The 19,387-nt window shown below is 40.3% G+C and overlaps 1 protein-coding gene across 9 annotated transcripts in view; it reads left to right on the forward strand.

Annotated features, from left to right (window-relative positions):
• LOC109678509 (uncharacterized) overlaps positions 1-19,387 on the forward strand; it is a 171,492-nt gene that overhangs the window by 80,833 nt on the left and 71,272 nt on the right. Inside the window, exons 1-5 of one of the 9 annotated variants that reach the window (XM_020154029.2) lie at positions 1,799-1,935; positions 4,921-5,006; positions 6,519-6,645; positions 8,297-8,389; positions 14,231-17,718. The exons of 5 other annotated variants lie outside the window; for them this stretch is intronic. In XM_020154029.2, coding sequence (XP_020009618.1) covers positions 4,998-5,006; positions 6,519-6,645; positions 8,297-8,389; positions 14,231-15,600 — 1,599 coding nt within the window. In that variant the 5' untranslated portion in view covers positions 1,799-1,935; positions 4,921-4,997 and the 3' untranslated portion in view covers positions 15,601-17,718. Of the gene's footprint in view, positions 1-1,798; positions 1,936-2,139; positions 2,275-2,729; positions 2,793-4,920; positions 5,007-5,833; positions 5,842-6,518; positions 6,646-8,293; positions 8,390-14,230; positions 17,719-19,387 lie in introns of those variants that run through there. 3 more of the 9 variants (XM_074058337.1, XM_074058338.1, XM_074058348.1) reach the window with 3 other exon arrangements.

A 19,387-nucleotide genomic window follows, 5' to 3' on the forward strand; every position in this document is an offset into this window, starting at 1 on the left:
AAGAGCCATGGCTAAAATTTTGATGGACCATTTAGCAACTAACAGTGTATCAGCACCACTAACTTTTTGTTACTATGTTTACCTAAATTTTGTATTTTAGAAGGCTTGAAATACTTGAAAAACATAAATTTATTTCATATAAGGATAGCATCATAGCTCTATAGAAGTTATATATACATATTAGTTTATCTGTTGTTCTTGAAGTAAAACCTTAGATTTTTATCAGTTGTAGGGGTAAAGAACAGTTTTAGTAAACCCAAATAGCCCAGTCACAGACACATATAGGGTACCAACTGTATTAGAATCACACAAGACAACAGTTGTTTAACCATGAGGTCATCTAGAAAATTTTACCTAAACTGTTAGAAAATAAGAAGCATAGAAGAGACAGAGACATGGCTCAAACACCAGTACAGGGTTTATTGTTTATGCAGGAGCCCTGTGGAGGAGACCCCAGCAAGAGAGCTAGAGTCCATTGCCACACACAGGCTTGGGCTAGATATAGAGGGCTAATGGAAAACTACCAGGAAGGTCACTAAGGAATACTTGGTTGCTGGGCAACCAAGAAAGATAAATCATAGTTAGGTCACTGTCTGCCCAACTGTCCTTGGCATCCATCAGGGGAGATTAGTTGTCCCCTGATAATTGTTAACAATTGTCTCTTTGTCAGTATTTGGGGTTGAGTGGTGAGTTTCTAGTAAGCCATTTGGAAGAGGGGAGCAGGTCTGGTCCTTACATGGCTGTCCTCATTGTTAATCCCAACCTAAACCAACTCTTTAATGAACATGACTCAGTTACCTTAGTAGTAAAAATCCTGACAAAAATCATCAAAGAACACAGATAAATATTTATGGGGACTAAGTGTGCAGTTAGGAAACCTAATAGCCAAGAATCATGGCTCAGATGTTGATAAGGGATCACATCCCAGATTGTTGACATTAACAGATGGCTCATGACATACAGCAGGGTCCCCTAAACCTGTAGTCAGTGCAGTCCCCCTAAAATAACAGCCCAATCTGTTCAACACAGGCCAAAAATTCCCTCCACCTGACATGTGGAAGGAGTAGGACTAACATCAACACTCTGATGACTGCCATAAAAACTGGACATGTGACCTCCAGTGTAGTGCTTCTTTTAGAGTTTTTATTTTTTTTAATCTGATCTGCAGTGTGTACTTTAGCTTAGTTTTTTTTTTTTTTTCTTTATATAAGTAAATTTGTCTCAAAATCTTGTGAACAAAATTCTGGGACAGAAGCAAAACAAGTATTCCACAACTGGAATTTACTTTAACATCCAAAACGTCCTCACAGAGCCCCCAAGAACACCCTGGAAATAATGAGGCGCGAGTTTCTCAGGCACCCCTGAGTAACTCTCACCACCCCACCGCCCCCGTCTCCAGGGAAGACCCGAGCAGGAAAACAAATCTTACCAAAACCAAGTCACAGCTAAACACCCGCCCACAGAAACACAGCCCTGTGCACTCACAAACTAAGGAGTCCCATTCAGAGCCACTCTACAGACAGACAACACAGCGCCGTCCACAGACATAGAACCCGGTTTGGCGCCACGTTGTGTCACACTTAACAGCATCTCCATAAAACCACTATCTGTCCCAGTCCCCCTCCGGGTCCAACCGACACTTCCGAGACAAAAGGCGGCACGGCCCACCCTCGCTGGGGCGGGGCTAGAGAGCCGGCCGCCGGATGCTCCGCCCTTTGGGCAGGGCCGCGCCTGCGCACTGGGTGCGTTGGCTTGGCCTTCCCAGCAAGCCTCGCGCGTGGCCCGTTAGGCCCCTCGGCCTTTGACCTGTGTCCGTCCGTGGCGACTTCGCTTCCGTTGGGCGTCACCCTGAGGCGTGGTCCGGGCAGCAGGTGAACCGTTCGGATTTGAGCGGGGATCCTGGCCGCCGGTAGTAAAGACGCTGCGCATCGGGGGGTAAGGAGGGGGAGGAGGACGGACTGTGGCCCCGAAGCTTGTTGGGAGCCCCGCGCCTCGGGGCCGTGTGTGTGAGAAGGGCGTAACTGTGTGTCTGTGGGCGTGGCGGGACTGAGTGTGACACCGGGACCGTGCGGATGGGAGGTCGCGACTGCCACGCGTCTGCGTGGCCGCACTGGGTCTAGTGTCTCGCCGTGGCCGGGGAGCGTGTGACTCTGAGCCTGAGGTGTTCTGCCGTGGAGTCACTACGGCCCCAGAAGCAGAGAAATGGCCTCCAGTTACCACCTGAGCGCCATAGAAAAGGCTCCGAGCAAGAAGGCTGAGGAGACCCGAGCCGGGGTAAGAACGTGGGAACCGAACGACTTGGAACGTTGCGCGCGCGGACTGCTTGCGGCTCTGGAGGGGCCAACCCGCAGGTTTCAGAGCAAGAATGTCCCCCAGGAAGCGCTGGACTGCGATCCCACCCCGGCGTCCGCGACCTTGGCCTGTCCTGGGTACCCGGAGGGGTCCAAGAACCCGCCCTCCTGCGGCACTGTGGTTACGTGTGGGTGGTGGACAGGGGGCGCAGGCGCGCCTGTGGCCGTGGGTCCTAATGGAGCCAGGCAGGGCTGGCCTCCTGGAGAGGCGTGGAGGTTGACCGCCCCCTTTAACGGTCCTGCCGAACGCGTAAGAAAGGGGCTTAGAATGAATTGCTGTTGCCCGGGTAAAGTCAGGGTCAAAGCGAGCGAGCATTACCTCTTCTGTGAAATGCTATTTGTTTTTCAGGATGTAGGAACATTTGCTTGCTTCTGTTGAGATGTCTTGACCATTGAACTGATAGCTAGCCATCCTCTCTAGTGCCTGAGAATAGCCATTTGGTAAATACTTGCCACTGTTTTTTTTTAATCAAAAATGTTTTAATGATTAACTTATAGGCATTACTTATCCAGATGAGCTAAGCACACTTTGACAGCACACTACTGAATGTTACAGTTTCTGTATTGAAGAATGTAAAGCCACCTCGTAACTAGTATCCAGAATGAGGATGGAAAACTCATGCTTTCCATTAGTTTTATGAGCTTTACACACCTATGCATAAAACTTAGTGTGTCGCTGCCAGAGGGCAGGATGAGGGGGCTCCCAAAGCTTCCCAGCTTCCACACAAAGTCACAGGTCCTTGCTTTCCTTGTGTCTCTCAAATAGGAGTCTCACAAGGTGAAAGTTTTAGTTTAATCCAAAGTTTAAATCCTTGGATTTATTTTAGTATAACAGGATAAGTTTCGGGGGGGGGATGGGGAGATATTTCCTGTTCCCCACAGAGGAAATGGGAGCAAAGACTCAAAATGGTGGCTCCCAACTCTTAGTTTTACAGTGGAGAGCTGGTGGAATACACGTGGTTCCTGGTGGCTGAGATGGCTGACAGGGAGAGGTCACCCTTCCAAATCACACCCTAAATCCGAGACTATTGGATGACTTAGAACTTTTATTTCCTAGCCATTTCTCCACCCATCCAAGGATCCTTGCAGCTCCTTAACAGCTGGAAGAGGGAAGCAGAATTAGGTAGCTCCTCTTTGTCTCCCAGTTTCTGTAATTTGGCACCTAAAAGATGGGAGGGGGCCAGCTGCTCTGGTTCTCCGTGTTCCCAATGTCAGAGTATGGCCCTTTAAATATTGATTAAAATATAATTTCCCTGTCTCATTTATCCTGTCTGATAAATGCATAAATACTTCATGAACACTACCTATTATTGTGTTGTAATTTTGGTAACTTCCCATTAACCTCCTATAGATGGAGAAAAATGAAAATTCCAAGCTAATTATGCTTTAAAAAAAATCTTTTTGCTTGTTTAAATGGTCCAAGATTACTCCTAAGTACAGATTTCTAATAACAGTTAAAGAGAAATTGTACAAGGAGTAGTAGATTAACATTTAGAAATGTTAGGCAGAAGAACTTCATTAGATTTCTTTGTTTGTTTTGGTGAGACTGGGGTTTGAACTCACAGAGCCTTGTGCTTGCTAGGCAACTATTCTATCACTTGATCCACATCTCCAGTCCCTTTTGCTGTGGTTATTTTTGGCAAGGGTACTTTCAAGAACTACTTACCTAGATTGGCCTTGAACCTTGATCTTCCCAATCTCAGCCTCTCAAGTAGTTAGGATTATAGGTGTGAGCCACAGGCACCAGGCTGATTTCACTTTTTTTAGAGTGATTATTCTGATCCATTACATGGATAGAATATTATTCTAAGGGCAATTGTATATATATGTACTTAATGTATATAAAACATCTATCACTTGGAAGTTCTTGATAAATAGCTATGTGTCTAGCTACCAATTACTACCCACATCTCTTCAGCCTAAGTTGTAAGAAAGAGAATGGCAGGAAAGCAATGTGATGATTGTGATTGGGTAAAGGGAAGAGAGATGAGCCCACAGGCTTTTGGAAGTTGTCCTTGGTACAGGCAAACCAAGCTGCTGTGCTGCAGTTTTGTAGTGGTAATGGCTGCCAGGCTTGGTACTTACAAGTTTTTATTTATGTTTGGTGAATCCAAGCAGGATTGTGAGACACTTTTTGTGTGTTTCTGTGGTTTGAACTCAAGGTGTACACCTTGAGCCAATCCATCTGCCCATTCTTTATGAAGGGATTTTTTAGAGATAGTGTCTTGCAAACTCATTGCCAGGCTCTTAAAAAAGTTTTTCAAGTTACAGGGCAACTATCACACCACCTTGACTTGAACCCTGATCTTCCTGATCTGTGCCTATTGAGTAGCTAGGATTATAGCCATGAGACTCTGGTTTAGATGATTGTTTCAGGAGATTGTATTAGTCTAGGCTTCTTCAAATCTCTCTCTCTCTCTCTCTCTCTGTCTCTCTCTCTGTGTGTGTGTGTGTGTGTGTGTGTGTGTGTGTGTGTGGTGATCAGATGAGGGGAAAGGTCATATTAACTCAAGTCATTTGGCAACTTCTGAAGCCTATCTTATCTCATGAACTTGTTCTCTCTCCCTAGGTCTGGCCTCTGTGGACCTGTGCTTTTCCTGTCAAATAAACCCAAAGGAGGGTTGACCAGTCTTACATTTCTAAACCATGGCCCAGGTAGGTTACTATTCATTTCTTCTAGCAATACTGTCATGTTAAGGTCTTAGGCACATTTCTTTGTCCTGAAACTTCCTGTCTATCAACTCCCTCTCAGGAACCTTCTCCCAGTTGTTTTAGATCCAATGAAGGATAAAACCAGGTAACACAGTCATTGTCTTAGTCTTTTCTGTCATTGTTCATGCAGTCATAGAACAAATCAGCGTGTCTATATATTTATTTAGTTTGCTAAAAGCTGCAATGGAACAGAAATCAGTTACTTGAGGGACATATTTGACCCTCTCTTCTAAGCTGATGAAAGAGGATGAGCCATTTAACTACTCATAACAGTACTCTGAACTTTTCTAGACTTGAGTTTTCCAACTGTGTAACATAAGGTTTGCTATTGATTGGCCTCAGTGTTAGTCTGTGGTGAGACAGGTCTTATGTTTTTTGAGGCTTTTAGGACTATGTAGGGATGTGGCTGCAGCATGCACTCAGAGAGACCTAGGATTTTCTCTGGGAGTTCCTAAAAGGATTGCACACCAGGAACAGGATTCTGTTTGTAGTTGGCCAGGATATGCTACTGATTTGGGATGATATCTTTGTGCTTCTGAATCATGCTACATCTATTTATCATCTAATTTAATGAAGAAAGAATGCATAAAGGGAGGATGAAAAGTCATAGCAGGTAAGGTAATCTGGATGTGGAAGTAATCAAAGAGACTGAGAATTGAGGATTTAAGATTTTGTTCAGAATACCTAAATATAGAAGAGTGATTAAGTATCATACATCTGTTACCTATACTAGTATACTCGTATTTGTTCATGAACACATCTTTCAAAAGCTGGGGACGTAGCTTGGTGGTAGAGTACTTGCTTAGCATGAAAAGGCCCTGGGTTTGATCTCCAGCACCAAAAATAAATAAAAACAAAAAATCCAAGAATGTGTCATAACAAGGAAAAAATGCTTATCATATAATCTTCTTGTACAGTAAATGTGGAAGAAATTCTTTAATTGTATTCAGATCCTCTTCTAGGAAAGAGATATCATAGGGAACGTTTTTTAAAAAATCTGGTCTTTAAGAGAAAAAGAGTAGAACTCGAATTCCTTGAGTTTTGAGGTACACATTTAGCTGGCAGAAACTTTATTTGTATTCAGTATTTCATTTAATTGGAACACTGATATGTTTTCAGACAGGGTCTTGCTATGAAGCCAGGTTAACTTTGAACACACAATCCTCCTGCCTGAGTCCCCCCAAGTGCTGGGATTGCAGGAATATAACACCATACCCAACTGGATTATTTCTTTTTCTTTCCTAGATATGTTTGAATTGTTGAGGTACGTCAAAGTATATAAGAGGCTGTGTTTATAGCCACAGGATCTTTCAAGAATGCATAGGCACTTGAGGCACAATCCTTTCCTAACTCAGTTCAAACCTGTTGGCTAGCTCCGGTTCCTTCCATCTTTTCTCCTGTCTTAAAATTTATTTTCTTTCATTTCAATTGTAATAATATGATTTGCTATTTCAGGGATCAGTGATGTTCAGTGATGTATCCATAGTTTTCTCTCAGGAAGAGTGGGAATATTTGGACCTTGAGCAGAAGGACTTGTACAGAGATGTGATGTTGGAGAACTATCACAACTTGGTCTCATTGGGTAAGATTGTTTGCCTTTAGAAGTTTTACACTGTTCTCTGTAACATGAGCTTTTTCCTCTGGAAATGTCAAGAATATATTTCAAGAAACTATTTGATTTTCTCCTCCATGTTTTGTTTTTTTTTTTTGGGCAGTGCTGGGGTTTGAACTCAGGGCCTACACCTTGAGCCTGGCCACCACTCCTTTTTGTGTGTGTGTGTGTTAGGTATTTTCAAAATAGTGTCTCAAGAACTTTTTGCCCAGGCTGGCTTTGAACAGTGATCCTCCTGATTTCTGCCTCCTGAACAGCTAGAATTACAGGCTTGAGCTACTGCTGCTAAGCTTCCTCTCTGTTCTTAAAGGAATGGTTTGAGCTTCCTTTCCTTGGAAATGAGCATCTTTCTTAAATATATTCATTGCTTCGTAAGTGGCCCTCAGGCCCTTTGAAGGGACTGAATTTGAAATCTAGGAGATGAATAGCCTCACTAGTTTTGAAGAAAACAGATTTCATTTGGTTTTTGAACTCAGAATTGCTTTAGATACTTTGCTATTTGTTGTTATATATGTAAGGAAAACAACTACACCCTATTTCTTGGTTTTCCTTTGACTATCAAAAGAATATTTATGCGTTATATAGTGATAAGTTGGGTCACCAGGATTTATTTACAATTCAGGATAACTCATTCCTTTTGTTAATAATTCAACATAAAATCAAACAAGCACAGTTTTACCTACTTTTGCAATTGAAAACTAAAAATCCAAGAGCTTTGTCTATAACATTGTATGAAATAGCAGTAAATGTCTCTTGGGAAGTTTCTTCTTTTCCTCAGCAAAAGAACACTACTTATATTGAATGAACTATACATGGTGCTGTTAGGCAATGTTTAGGTATAAATATATCTTCATGTAGTCTTCACAGTTATCTTGTAGGATAGGCAGTGTTATTATCACTGTTTTATAGATGAGGAAAATACAGCGTAGAAGTTCACCTTGTTCAGAGTCATGCAATTGTGATGTAGCAAAGGCAGGATTTGAGCCAGGTGGTCTGTGATCTCAAATGCTGTTGCCTATGAAAAAGGAACACTTGGATGAATATAAATTGGGAGTGAAGGGGGTAATGTGTTTGAACTGGAGGCCTTGCATTTGCTAGGCAAGCCCTCTATCACTTGAGCCATATCCCAGTTCTTTTGCCTTTTAGTATTTCTCAGGTCCTTGCACTTTCATCTGAACTGACTTCACACTGTGATCCTGCCTTTGTCCCCTGAGTAGCTGAACTTACAGGTATATGCCAATGCCTGGTTTCTTTCTTTGTTTCTTTTTGATACGCGTTTTGCTAATTGTTTTTGCCTAGGCTGGCTTCACACCATAATCCTCCTATTTCTACCTCTCCACCTCTCAATTAGCTGGAATTATGGTTGTACACTGCCATGCCCTGCTCTTCTATGAATATAAGTTTTAAAGACACCTTTTCCTTCCCTCTCTAATCTCTATTTATTCTGCAACTTTTATGTCAATATTTTTAAACCATCTTTATCTCTTTGTTTTAAAGCTTTTATCATATCAGTTGCCATTCTGACCTACAGTTTATTACCAATTTCACCAGGATGAACTGAAGTAATTTTAAATTTATGTTTTAGCTCCATATCAGCTTATGTTTCTTTTCTTCTAAGCAGGATACTTCATTTCTAAACCAGATGTGATTTCCTTACTGGAGCAAGGAAAAGAGCCATGGAAAGTTGTGAAGAAGGGAAGAAGGCGATATTCAGGTCAGTGAACCAGTCCAGCTAGGGGAAACCACCCAGCTAGCTGGGGAGGAGACATTCTTTCTGATGTTGTTTTGAAAGCCCTCTTTAGAGGTCCATTGCCCAAGGGGAAATTTCTGAAGCCTGGGAAGCAAATTAAGGTCTTAGGTTGGTGCACTAAAAGAACTACTTCTTCATCCCATTTACCAAACTTCTTTTTTTTTTTTTTTTTTTGCAATTTTTCTCCCCTTTGAGGGTTCTGGGGGTAGTCAAAGGTAGCTAGATAGCTAAACAGATAGTCAACTTCTGAACTGGTCATTACTCTAGGCATTGTCAATACACTGGTAAATAAGACCAGTAAAGTTCTTATCTCCATGGAATTTGCCTTGTAATAAGAAATCTAGTAACTATAAGTAAATTCAAAGTACATTATCAAGTAATAAAAGAGTGCTATGAAGGAAAATAAGCAGAATAAGGGGATAGAGAATAGTGTAGGATGGGAAGTCTTTAAATTATGGTGAAAGGCACATTCTGTTTTCAACTTTTCCCATAAATTCTAGCCAGAATATGAGTCCCATTTGCCTTTTCCATTTATTTACTTTCTCACTTAGGGGAAATATTAATGTAATAGATTGAAGTACAGTAAGCCCTTGCTGTAATCTCTGCTTTTGTCCTCTTTTCATCTCTCATTGTACTTGTTAGAAAAGATTTCTTAAACTGAGCTTGGTAGTGCAAACCTGTAATCCTGGCACTCAGAGGCTGATGCAGGAGGATCATGAGTTCAAGGCCAGCATCTGTCGGAATGTTTCTAGTGGTAGAGTTCCTAGCAAGCATGAAGCCCTGAGTACAAACCCTCTAGTACTGCCAAAAAAGTTTAAGGCCAGTTTGGGCTGCATATCAACACCCTGTCTCAAAAATGTTTTTTAAAAATGCCAATGGATTATGAGTCATTTAAGTGGTAAAGAGTGGAGAGAACAAAATGAGGAAGAAGAGTTTTGGCTTGAACAGCTGAGTGAACTGAAGCAAAATTTACTGAGGAAGAGCAGGTTAGAAGTTTCATCTTAAGAGTTTGTTTTGGTTATTTTGAGTTTGAGATGTCTATTATTCATCCAGTTTGAGGTGTGAGTAGGCAATTGTATAAGTACTTCTAGAGCCAGGAAGACATTAAGGCATGGTAAACATTTGAGTGTCTTCACTTTTATGGTTGGAATGTATATCCATGGGTTTGGATGTAGTGACATAGGAAGGCATGCCAAGTAGAAGAAAGAAGGTAAGGAGAACAGGCCTGAGAGCTGACTCATGGAGCCTTCTGCCATTTAGGTCTTTGAATTGCGGGTTCACAGAGAATATAAAGAAGGAGCAGCCTAGCTAGGTGCCAAAGGCTCAGGCCTGTAATTGTAACCCTCAGAAGGCAGAGATTAGGAGGATCACAGTTTGAAGCCAACCAGGGCAAGCACTTTGTGAAACCCTATCTCAAATATACCCAACACACACACACACACACACACACACACACACACACACAACCAAATTTGACAGAATGGCTCAAGTGGTAGTGTGCCTTCCTAGCAAGCATGAAGCCCTATATTCAAATCCTAGTACCACCAAAGGAGCAGCCATTGAAATAAAAAAAAAAAAGCAAAAGTAAATGTTTCTGTTTGGAGGAAGTAGAGAGTGAGCACTGAGAATTGACCCCAGGTTCTACTAAATGGAGAATGCTGGTGACTTTGTCAAGAATAAGTTTCAGTAGAGTCAAGATGAAAACCAGAGAGGAGTGAGGTGTAATAAGAGAGGTGCAGGTGTGAGGCAGAGATGCAAGTGAGTATAAGACAACTGTTTGGAGGAATTAGGTATGAAGGGAAGCTGGGAGACAGGGTTGGTAGTTACACTGGGGACATGGATTGTAAGCAGTGCATTTTATGATATATTAGAGCACATTTGTGTGCTCAGGAAATCATTCTGCAAGTAGAAGTCACTGATTTAGAGAGGGCGTAATTGTGGGATCAGTGTCTTTAAGACTGAGGTGGCAGAGGGGAGGGCAGTGCAGTTATGCATTCAGGTAGGTTGGTCGGTGCTGGAGAGAAGACAGCATGTTTTTTATTGCTGTTTTCTCAGTGAAGTAGATCATCATAGAATAGAAGGACTGTTCCATACAAGTTGAGCATTCCTAGTCTGAAATAAGTGTGTCTTTCAATGTGCCGTTAAGGAGAAAATTGCTGTGTTTTTGTTTTGTAAGCCATCTTTCTTTAGTGCAGTATCACTTTATGAACACAGTTTGGAAGTTCTCAGTTGAAACAGAAGTAGGTTGGCTTATCTTTCCAACCTAGGAAACTTTTTAAATTCTTTTTCTTGGGAGAAGGGAATGATAAGTCCAACCACATTCTCTATTTGCACTTTGGTAATTGATCTATTTAAACATTACATATTTTTTGATGGTCAGTTAATATTTTCCTGAAAAAAAAAGCCATTTTAGCTGTGTTTTAAATTTTAAGAGCTGTTATTTTTCCAGTTATCCTCTGTATTCATGATTATTTCACTTTGTGTATTTCACTTTGTCATTTCTTGTTTGTTCTGTCTCTGCTTTTTCGGACAGGATCTTAACTGTGTATCCCAGGCTGCCCTCAAAGTAGCAATCCTGCCTCTGCCTCCTGATTGCTGGGGTTACAGTCTTCTGCCACCATGCCTGGCTTACTTTTTCATTTCTTATTTCTATGCTTGTTCTTTGTTTTTGATCCTGGACATCAGAAATGCTATGCAAGCACTGTACCCCTGAGCTATATCTCCAGCCCTTTTATATTTTATTTTGAGATAGAGTTTTGCTAAATTTCCCAGACTAGCTAAAGCTTTCAATTCTCTTGCCTCAGCCTCCAGAGAAGCTGGGATTACACTCAGGTACCACCACTCCAGGCTCGTTTTCGTTGATTAAACACAATTTATCTATTTTACTAATTTAAAAAAATCCAGCTAAGTGCTGTTGGCTCACAGGAGGCTGACTGGAGGATTGCAGTTCAACACCAGCCAGGGAGGGAGGTTCACAAGACCCCATCTGTACCAATAGTTGGGTGCAATGGGTGTGCGTTTATCATCCCAGACTATGTGAGAGACTGAAATCAGGAGAATTGCTGTTGTAGGCCTAACCCCATTTCTTTTGGTTTTTTTTTTTTTTTGCAGTGCTGGGGCTTGAACTCAGGGCCTACACCCTATACCTTGAGCCACTCCACTTCACCAGCCTTTTTTTATGAAGAGTTGTTTTGAGATAGAGTCTCACAGACTAATTGCCTGAGCTGACTTGAACCCTGATCCTCCTCATCTCTGCCTCCTGAATAGCTAGAATTACAGGTGTGAGCCACCAGCACCCATCGTAAGACCCCATTAAAATGGAAAAAAGCTGGACATGTGGCATGCTCCTGTCATCCCAGTGGACTGGAAAGTGTAAGATAGGAGGTTCACTATCGAGGCCGTCCTGGGCAAAAAGTGAGCCCCCATCTCCAAAATAACCCACACAGAAAAGACTGGAGGTGTGAATCAAGTGATATAATGCCTAGCTAGCAAGCCAAAGCTCTGAATTCAAACCCAGTACCATATTGTAACTAATTCTGCCATGATAGGGTCTCACGAATTATTTGCCCAAGCTGGGTTCAAAGAGCGATGCTCCTGATCTCCTTAGTGTAGCTAGTATTATAGACGAGAGCCTCCAGTGCCCAGCTTGACTAGGACTTTTAATGACTTTTTTCTTTTATTTTTACCACTGTGTTTTAGTTTTTGAATGTTGTTCTTAACACTAATGTTATACTTTATAGACACATGTATTTTTTTAACCCATGGTTTTTTAAAAAACAAAGATTTGGGATTTTATTTCTGTGTTACCTAAGGTTTATTTAATTTTACTTTAAAAATTTCAGGCAGATGTACCCTTTTCATTATCATTAATTTCTAATTTTAGTAGAAAATTTCTATGATTCCAACTTGTACTTAGGTTTTTTTTTTTTTTCTTTTTTTTTTTTTCTTTTTCGGCAGTATTGGGCCTCATGCTTGCTAGATAGGTGCTCTGCCACTTGAGCCACTCCACCAGCCCTGTGATTTCAAATTATTATACAGAACACATTGTAGTAAGTGAAAACCTCATTCTTTTTATCTCTCATATGTGAGTCATTTGGCACTTAGGATTCCTGCTGATCATTCTTCTACTAGCTTACCATCCTCTGTTCTGCATACAACATGATCTTGTTAGCAAGTCCTTCACATTCAAATGACTGCAAAAGCTTTTGTCTCCATTGCTGAGTTACTATCATGTCACATTTCTTCTTTTTTCACTCTAGGATTTCAAAATAATTTTCCCAACATATAAACATGTTTCCCTGGTTGAAAAATCAGTGATGGCTGGGTGCTCAGGCCTGTAATTCTAGCTACTTAGGAGGCAGAGATCAGGATTACAGCCAACCTAGGCAAATAGTTCACAAGAACTTATCTCGAAAAAAATGATCATGATAAAGGAGTGGTGGAGTGACTCAAGGTGTACACCTTGAATCCACTTAACTGAAGTATCACAAAGAAAAAAAAAAGTGATATACATTTCCAGAAAATATAGAATGGCCTCTTGTATGAGGCAATGGAATGGAGAAACCAGAGTAAGCAGAGGAAAAAACAAACTCAGTTGAAGTGGATGAGTATTAGGATGGACAGATGTAAGGGGAGGTGTTCCTTAGCAGTTTTGCCATAGTGTTGAGACACAGGAAAAGCCATGTGTAGCTTTTCGAAGGAGGAAATGGGTATTGCAGAAGGCACTGCCTAGAAGAGGGTGTAAAGAATGGATGGATGTATATGAATATGCAGCCACCTTTTCCATTCGTTTATTTAGCTCAGATGAATTTAATCATTGGTGTAGAGTGTGAGAGATTACAAGCAGAGAACACAAGTATATAACTATGAGAAATAAATGAGCCAAAATCTATTATGTTCTATGGGTGTGTTATTTTACAGAGTAAATTATGATTGGCTCTGTCTTTTAGGTTTATAGCTAAGGATAAGCAGAGTAGAATGGGGGTTCTAGCTCAGTGGTAGAGTGCTTGCCTAGCATGGACACTGCAAAAAAAAAAAAAAAACCCAAACAACAAACAAAAAGCAGTGAGAACTGCAAAAATTATTAAGTATATGATTTAAAAATTGAGAGATAATACACAGGCAATGAATGAAGAATAACAACATAGATTTAGGTACTGTTACATGAAAGGGTAAGCATCAAAGAAAGTGATTTTGGTCAAAGACCCCAGGATGTGAAGGAACCTACCAGGCAAAGAGCCCAATCAGGAGATTTGTGAGAGATAGAGCACACTGTGCAGATCCTGAGAGAGGAAAGTTAAGTTGAAACATGTAAGATTTGATGGGGCACCTCTCAGGTAGAAGTAAATGGGACAGTGGTTTGAGGTGTATTTTAGGTAAACAAAACCTTGTCAACTACAATGAGTTTGATGTTTTTCCAGGCATAAGAGTGAGATGGTGTTGTTGAAAAATTAAAGTACAGATTCCTAATGCTTCATCTCCATCAGAATCATTGTGTGAAAAATCTTAATGGTTCTCGTAGAACGTAGAACACAATCTAGGTGATTTAGGTGGTGTTCAGACCTTAGATTGGTAACAAGCTTCTCAGTGATTCTGATCCATACCTCAACCAAGAACCACTGACTTAAAATGCTTGCTTAATTATCAATCTTACTTTCTACTGGTACTTTTTGCTTTTTTTTCTTTTATTGCTTGTATAACAATACTTCAGTGTTTGATTAAAAATAACTTCTGTTGTCTTTTCTATAGAAATTTTACTTCTTTTAGAAAAAGAAAATAACATGTAGTTGTTTTATTTTGTTTTAGATTTTGAAACTAGGTATGAGACCAAGAAGTTATTTTTAGAAAATGATATTTATGAAATAAATTTGTCTCAGTGGAAGATAACAGAAAGAATTAAAAACCATGCCCTTAAGGACCTCTCTTTAAAAACTGATTGGGAGTCCAAAAGAAAATCTGAAGGACAAGAGGGACATCAAGAAGGATATTTCAGTCAAGTGAAAATCACATCCAAAAAAGTGTCCTCTTACCAAAAGCGCTCATCTACTCCTCCACATCAGAGAATTCAATTTGTGGAGAAACCCTATGAATGCAAGGAATGTGGGAAGGCTTTTAAAGTGCGCCAACAACTAACTTTTCACTATAGAATTCACACTGGTGAGAAACCCTACAAATGTAAGGAGTGTGGGATGGCCTTTAGACAGACTGCGCACCTTACTCGACATCAGAGGCTTCATTCTGGTGAAAAACTCTATGAATGTAAGGAATGTGGGGAAGCTTTTATATATGGTCCCGACCTTCGAGTGCATCAGAAGATCCACGTTGGTGAGAAGCCCTATGAATGTAAGGAGTGTGGGAAGGCGTTCAGAGTGCGAGGACAGCTTACTCTCCATCAGAGGATTCATACTGGTGAGAAGCCCTATGTGTGTAAGGAGTGTGGGAAGGCCTTTAGACAGTACGCACACCTCACTCGACATCAGAAGCTTAATACTGCCGACAGAATCTATGAGTGTAAAGAATGCGGGAAAGACTTTTTGTGTGGCTCTGGTCTTAGAGTACATCACAAACTTCACACTGGTGAGAAGCCCTATGAATGTAAAGAATGTGGGAAGGCCTTTAGAGTTCGACAACAACTAACACTCCATCAGAGAATTCATACTGGTGAGAAGCCCTATGAATGTAAGGAGTGTGGAAAAACATTTAGTCGTGGTTATCATCTCATCCTCCATCATAGAATTCATACTGGTGAAAAACCCTATGAATGTAAGGAATGCTGGAAAGCCTTTAGTCGTTATTCACAACTTATTTCACATCAGAGTATTCACATTGGCGTTAAACCCTATGACTGTAAGGAATGCGGGAAGGCCTTTAGACTACTCTCACAACTCACACAACATCAGAGTATCCATATTGGAGAGAAGCCCTATAAATGTAAGGAATGTGGGAAAGCTTTTAGATTGCGCCAAAAACTTACTCTACATCAGAGTATTCATACTGGTGAAAAACCCTTTGAGTGTAAGGAATGTAGAAAGGCCTTTAGACTTAATTCTTCTCTCATTCAACATTTGAGAATTCATTCTGGTGAGAAACCCTATGAATGTAAGGAGTGTAAGAAGGCCTTCAGACAGCATTCACACCTTACCCATCATCTGAAGATTCATAGTGCAAAAATATAAGGAAGTCTTGTCAATGCTGTGTTCCAAAACATTCCATGAGTGTCATAATCTTTTGTTTCATACATGTAACTGACTTCCATAGGAGGTTTTATACTATTAAAGGAATCTTAATGGGTTTTACCATTGTGTTCCCCAATCTGCATTCTCAGACCTCAGCATATTTATTTTAACGACTAATCCTAGTAATATAGCACATGCAAAAGAGATACTATCTTTATCCCATTAGTTTTCTACCTGTGTTTATTAATCAAGACACTTAACTGCCTGGGCTGTAATTTCTTCCCTTATAAGATGGTGATAAAAGACTGTGGCAAAGGTAGCTGCAAATTCTTTGACACTCTTTCCATTAAGAGATGGAATCCTCATTACCTTGAATATGGACGGACTGTTCTGCTTTTTCCACAAAAAAAGTAGTAGAAGTACTGTCGTGGCAGTTTCTGGATCCAGGCTTTACTGGTAGGGTTTCTCAAGCCCTGAGCTTTCATGTTAAAAATCTGGCCACTGCTGGCTACTGGTGGGTCACACCTTTAATCCTAGCTACTCTGGAGGCAGAAATCAGGAGGGTCACAGTTCAAAGCCAGCCTTGGCATAAAAAGTGAAACATCACAAAAGTACCCAACACAGAAAAAGAGTGGTGGAGTGGTTCATGTGGTAGAGCACTTCTGGTGGTAGCAGAATCCCTGCCCAAATTCCTGATCCACACAATCATATAAAACAATAAAATAGCTGTTATAAACCTTTACATTTTGTTTTATTATCCTTGATAATTCTCTTTTGAGAATTCATATGGGAGGATGTGAGTAATGAATATAGAAATACCTTCCACCAACGCTTATGCCTTACTGAACTTCAAATACCTTGTTTTGTTGGGTTTTGGTAGTACTAGGATTGAACTCGGGGCCTCATGTTTGCTTGGTAGGTACCCTACCACTTGAGCCACTCCAGAAGCCAAAATAACTTATTTTTATGAAAAATATCTCATTAAAATATTGAGAGTATAAAATTATTTTTCAATTTGTTAAATAATCAGAGAGTCTACAATCTATATTCTCTAGTCCCAGTCCATATTTAATTAAAAATTAGCAAAGGACAACATGAAAGGAAACTATTTGAGGCCAGTGATGGTTCAGGCCTGTAATTTTAGTACTTCAGAGGCTGAGGCAGGAGGATTGTAAATTTGAGGCCAGCCTGTGCTATGTAGAGACATTCCCCATCAAAAGGGAAATTATTTGGAAATTTTTTAAATTACCTGTATTACAACTCCTGCATTCATTTTTTAAATCACTGCATTGCAGGACTTTTTTTTTTTCTTAACATTGAACATATCTTTGGGAAAGGGAAAGGTATTCTTTCTAGGATCAAGGCCTCAAGTGTAAGAGCATCAAGGATATAGAAAGTAAGAAAATATAGGAAAGGAAATACAATCTGATTTGGACAGATAACTTAAGTGTTTTTAGATATGGGAATGTAAACATGGATTGCGTGTTAAATAATACCAAGTGATTGTTCATTTTGTTAGACATGATGACATAGCATGTGTGTGAGTGCCAAAGATCTATACAAAGTTTAAGGTTGATTTCATCATGCCCTGTGATTTGCTTTAAAATAGTCATATGTCACGTAATTGTATTTCTGTCAACAGTGGACCACATATGTGACAGTGGTCCCATAAGATTTTAGCACCTAGTGTTGCACCCCTCTTAGGATTTAAAGATTCACTCTGTGATGGATGGAATGACCTAAAGATGCATCTCTCAGAATGCATCCCCGGAAGCAACTAGAGAACAAAAGAGGAGGATGGATGAAAGAAGATTGGCAAAATGTTGCTGAGTGTTGAATGTGGATGAAGGGTGTATAGGATTTATTGTGCTGTTTTTACTACCTTTACGTCTAGTGGAAAATTTCAATAATAAATTTTTAAGGTAGAAAATCAAACCTGAAATTTTGGCCTATTTAGCAACAAATAAAATTTGTGGAAAATCACCAAAGCTCTACTTGGTAGAAAATTTAAAACAATGAATTTAGAAAACCTGGATCAAGAAATCAGTATTTGTCTTGTTCACCATCTTGTTCCCACATCTACAATGCCTGTCACATAACAGGCAATTAATAATTGTGGTGACAAAAATAAGTATTGATTTAAGCTGGAAGATAATATTTTTAAAAAGAGAAGGTACAGGAAGTAATTTATATGGCAAAAGAAAAGAAGAGAACATTAATACAGAACTCAGTTATTGAGGGGGGAAGAAAGATAAGAAACATGAGCACTGTATCAAGGAGATTTTTAAAACTTAAACTAAACCATACACTTACTTCAACATTTATAAATAGAGAATGAATTGTCTAGAGAAGCCTAATAATTATAAACAAGCCCTTGTACTACTTGAGCACACCTTCAGTCCACTTTCACTCTGGTTATTTTGGAGATGGGGTCTCGTGAACTATTTTCCCAGGCTGGCCTTGAACCTCCATCCTCCTGATCTCTGCCTCCCAAGTAGCTAGGATTACAGGCAGGAGCCACTGGCACCCAGGACAATGGGAAATTTTAAAATGTAGTTGTGGTCTTGTTTTTTTAAAAACTAGGACCTAGAGTTTGTCAGGTAACAGAAAATTTAAAGAATAGATAACCTCTAACAAAGTTCTACCAGATCATCCTATATAGAATATCCCAATAATAAAATTAGATGAGGACACCCCATCAAATGCAAAATCTGGACCCATTTCACTTATGATACATACAGACATTCCCAAAAAAGGATCAGTAAATTGAACTCAGTTATCTAAAAGAATTATAAAACATTAAATGACTTACCAGGAATACCCAGGGGTCTGACCTGTTATGATTTAATTGTGCATCCAGATTTTAGGGTTTTTGTTTTGTTTCTTGGTGCTGGGTTTTGAACTCAGGGCCTACACCTTGAGACACTCTGCCATCCCTTTTTTGTAATGTTTTTTTCTGAAATATGGTCTTGGTAACTATTTGACTTTGCTGGCTTCAAACCATAATCCTCCTGATCTCTGCCTTCTGAGGAGCTAGGATTACAGGTGTGAGCTACCAGTGGCCAGCCATATTTTAAGAGTATTTTTGTACCTTATTTTTTGGTGGTGGTGGGGTTTGAACTCAGAGCCTCATGCTTGCTAAGCAGACACTTCACCACTTGAGCCACTCCGCCAGCCCTGTTTCGCGTTGGGAGTTTTTGAGATAGGGTCTTCCAAACTAATTGCCTGGGTTAGCTTTGAACCACAAATCCAGAGAGCGGTGATTTCTGCCTCTTAAATGGCTAGGATTACAGGTTAGAGCCACTGGCACTTGACCATCTCCTGGTTTATTGATTGAGATGGGGTCTCTAACCTTTTTTCCTATACTAGCCTTGAATCACCGTCTTCCCTATCTGCCCCTCCAATTAGCTGGGATTATAGGTGTGAACCACCACTTGCAGTCTCCCACAGTATCTTTATATTATTTCTCTTAGTGTTCTCATTTATGTTAGCTTCATCAACTTTACTAAAAGAATGAACAATGCATAAGAAAAATAGGAATTCAACATTAAAAACATTACCTTCTGCTGTGAGAGAATACCATAACCAGGTGTGGTGTTGCACACCTGTACTTCCAGCCTTCAGGAGGCTGAGGCAGGAGGGTAATGAATTAGAGGCTAGTCTGAACTACATAACAAGACCCTGTCTCAAAAACCCACAGAACAGAAATTAATTGATCTGTAGTTCTGGTGGCTGAAAGGTCCAAAATTGAGAGGTTGGCACCTGATGAAGTCCTTTTGGCCCTCTC

The sequence above is a fragment of the Castor canadensis genome, chromosome 16, assembly GCF_047511655.1.
Source record: "Castor canadensis chromosome 16, mCasCan1.hap1v2, whole genome shotgun sequence".
NCBI classification, from domain to species: Eukaryota; Metazoa; Chordata; class Mammalia; order Rodentia; family Castoridae; genus Castor; species Castor canadensis.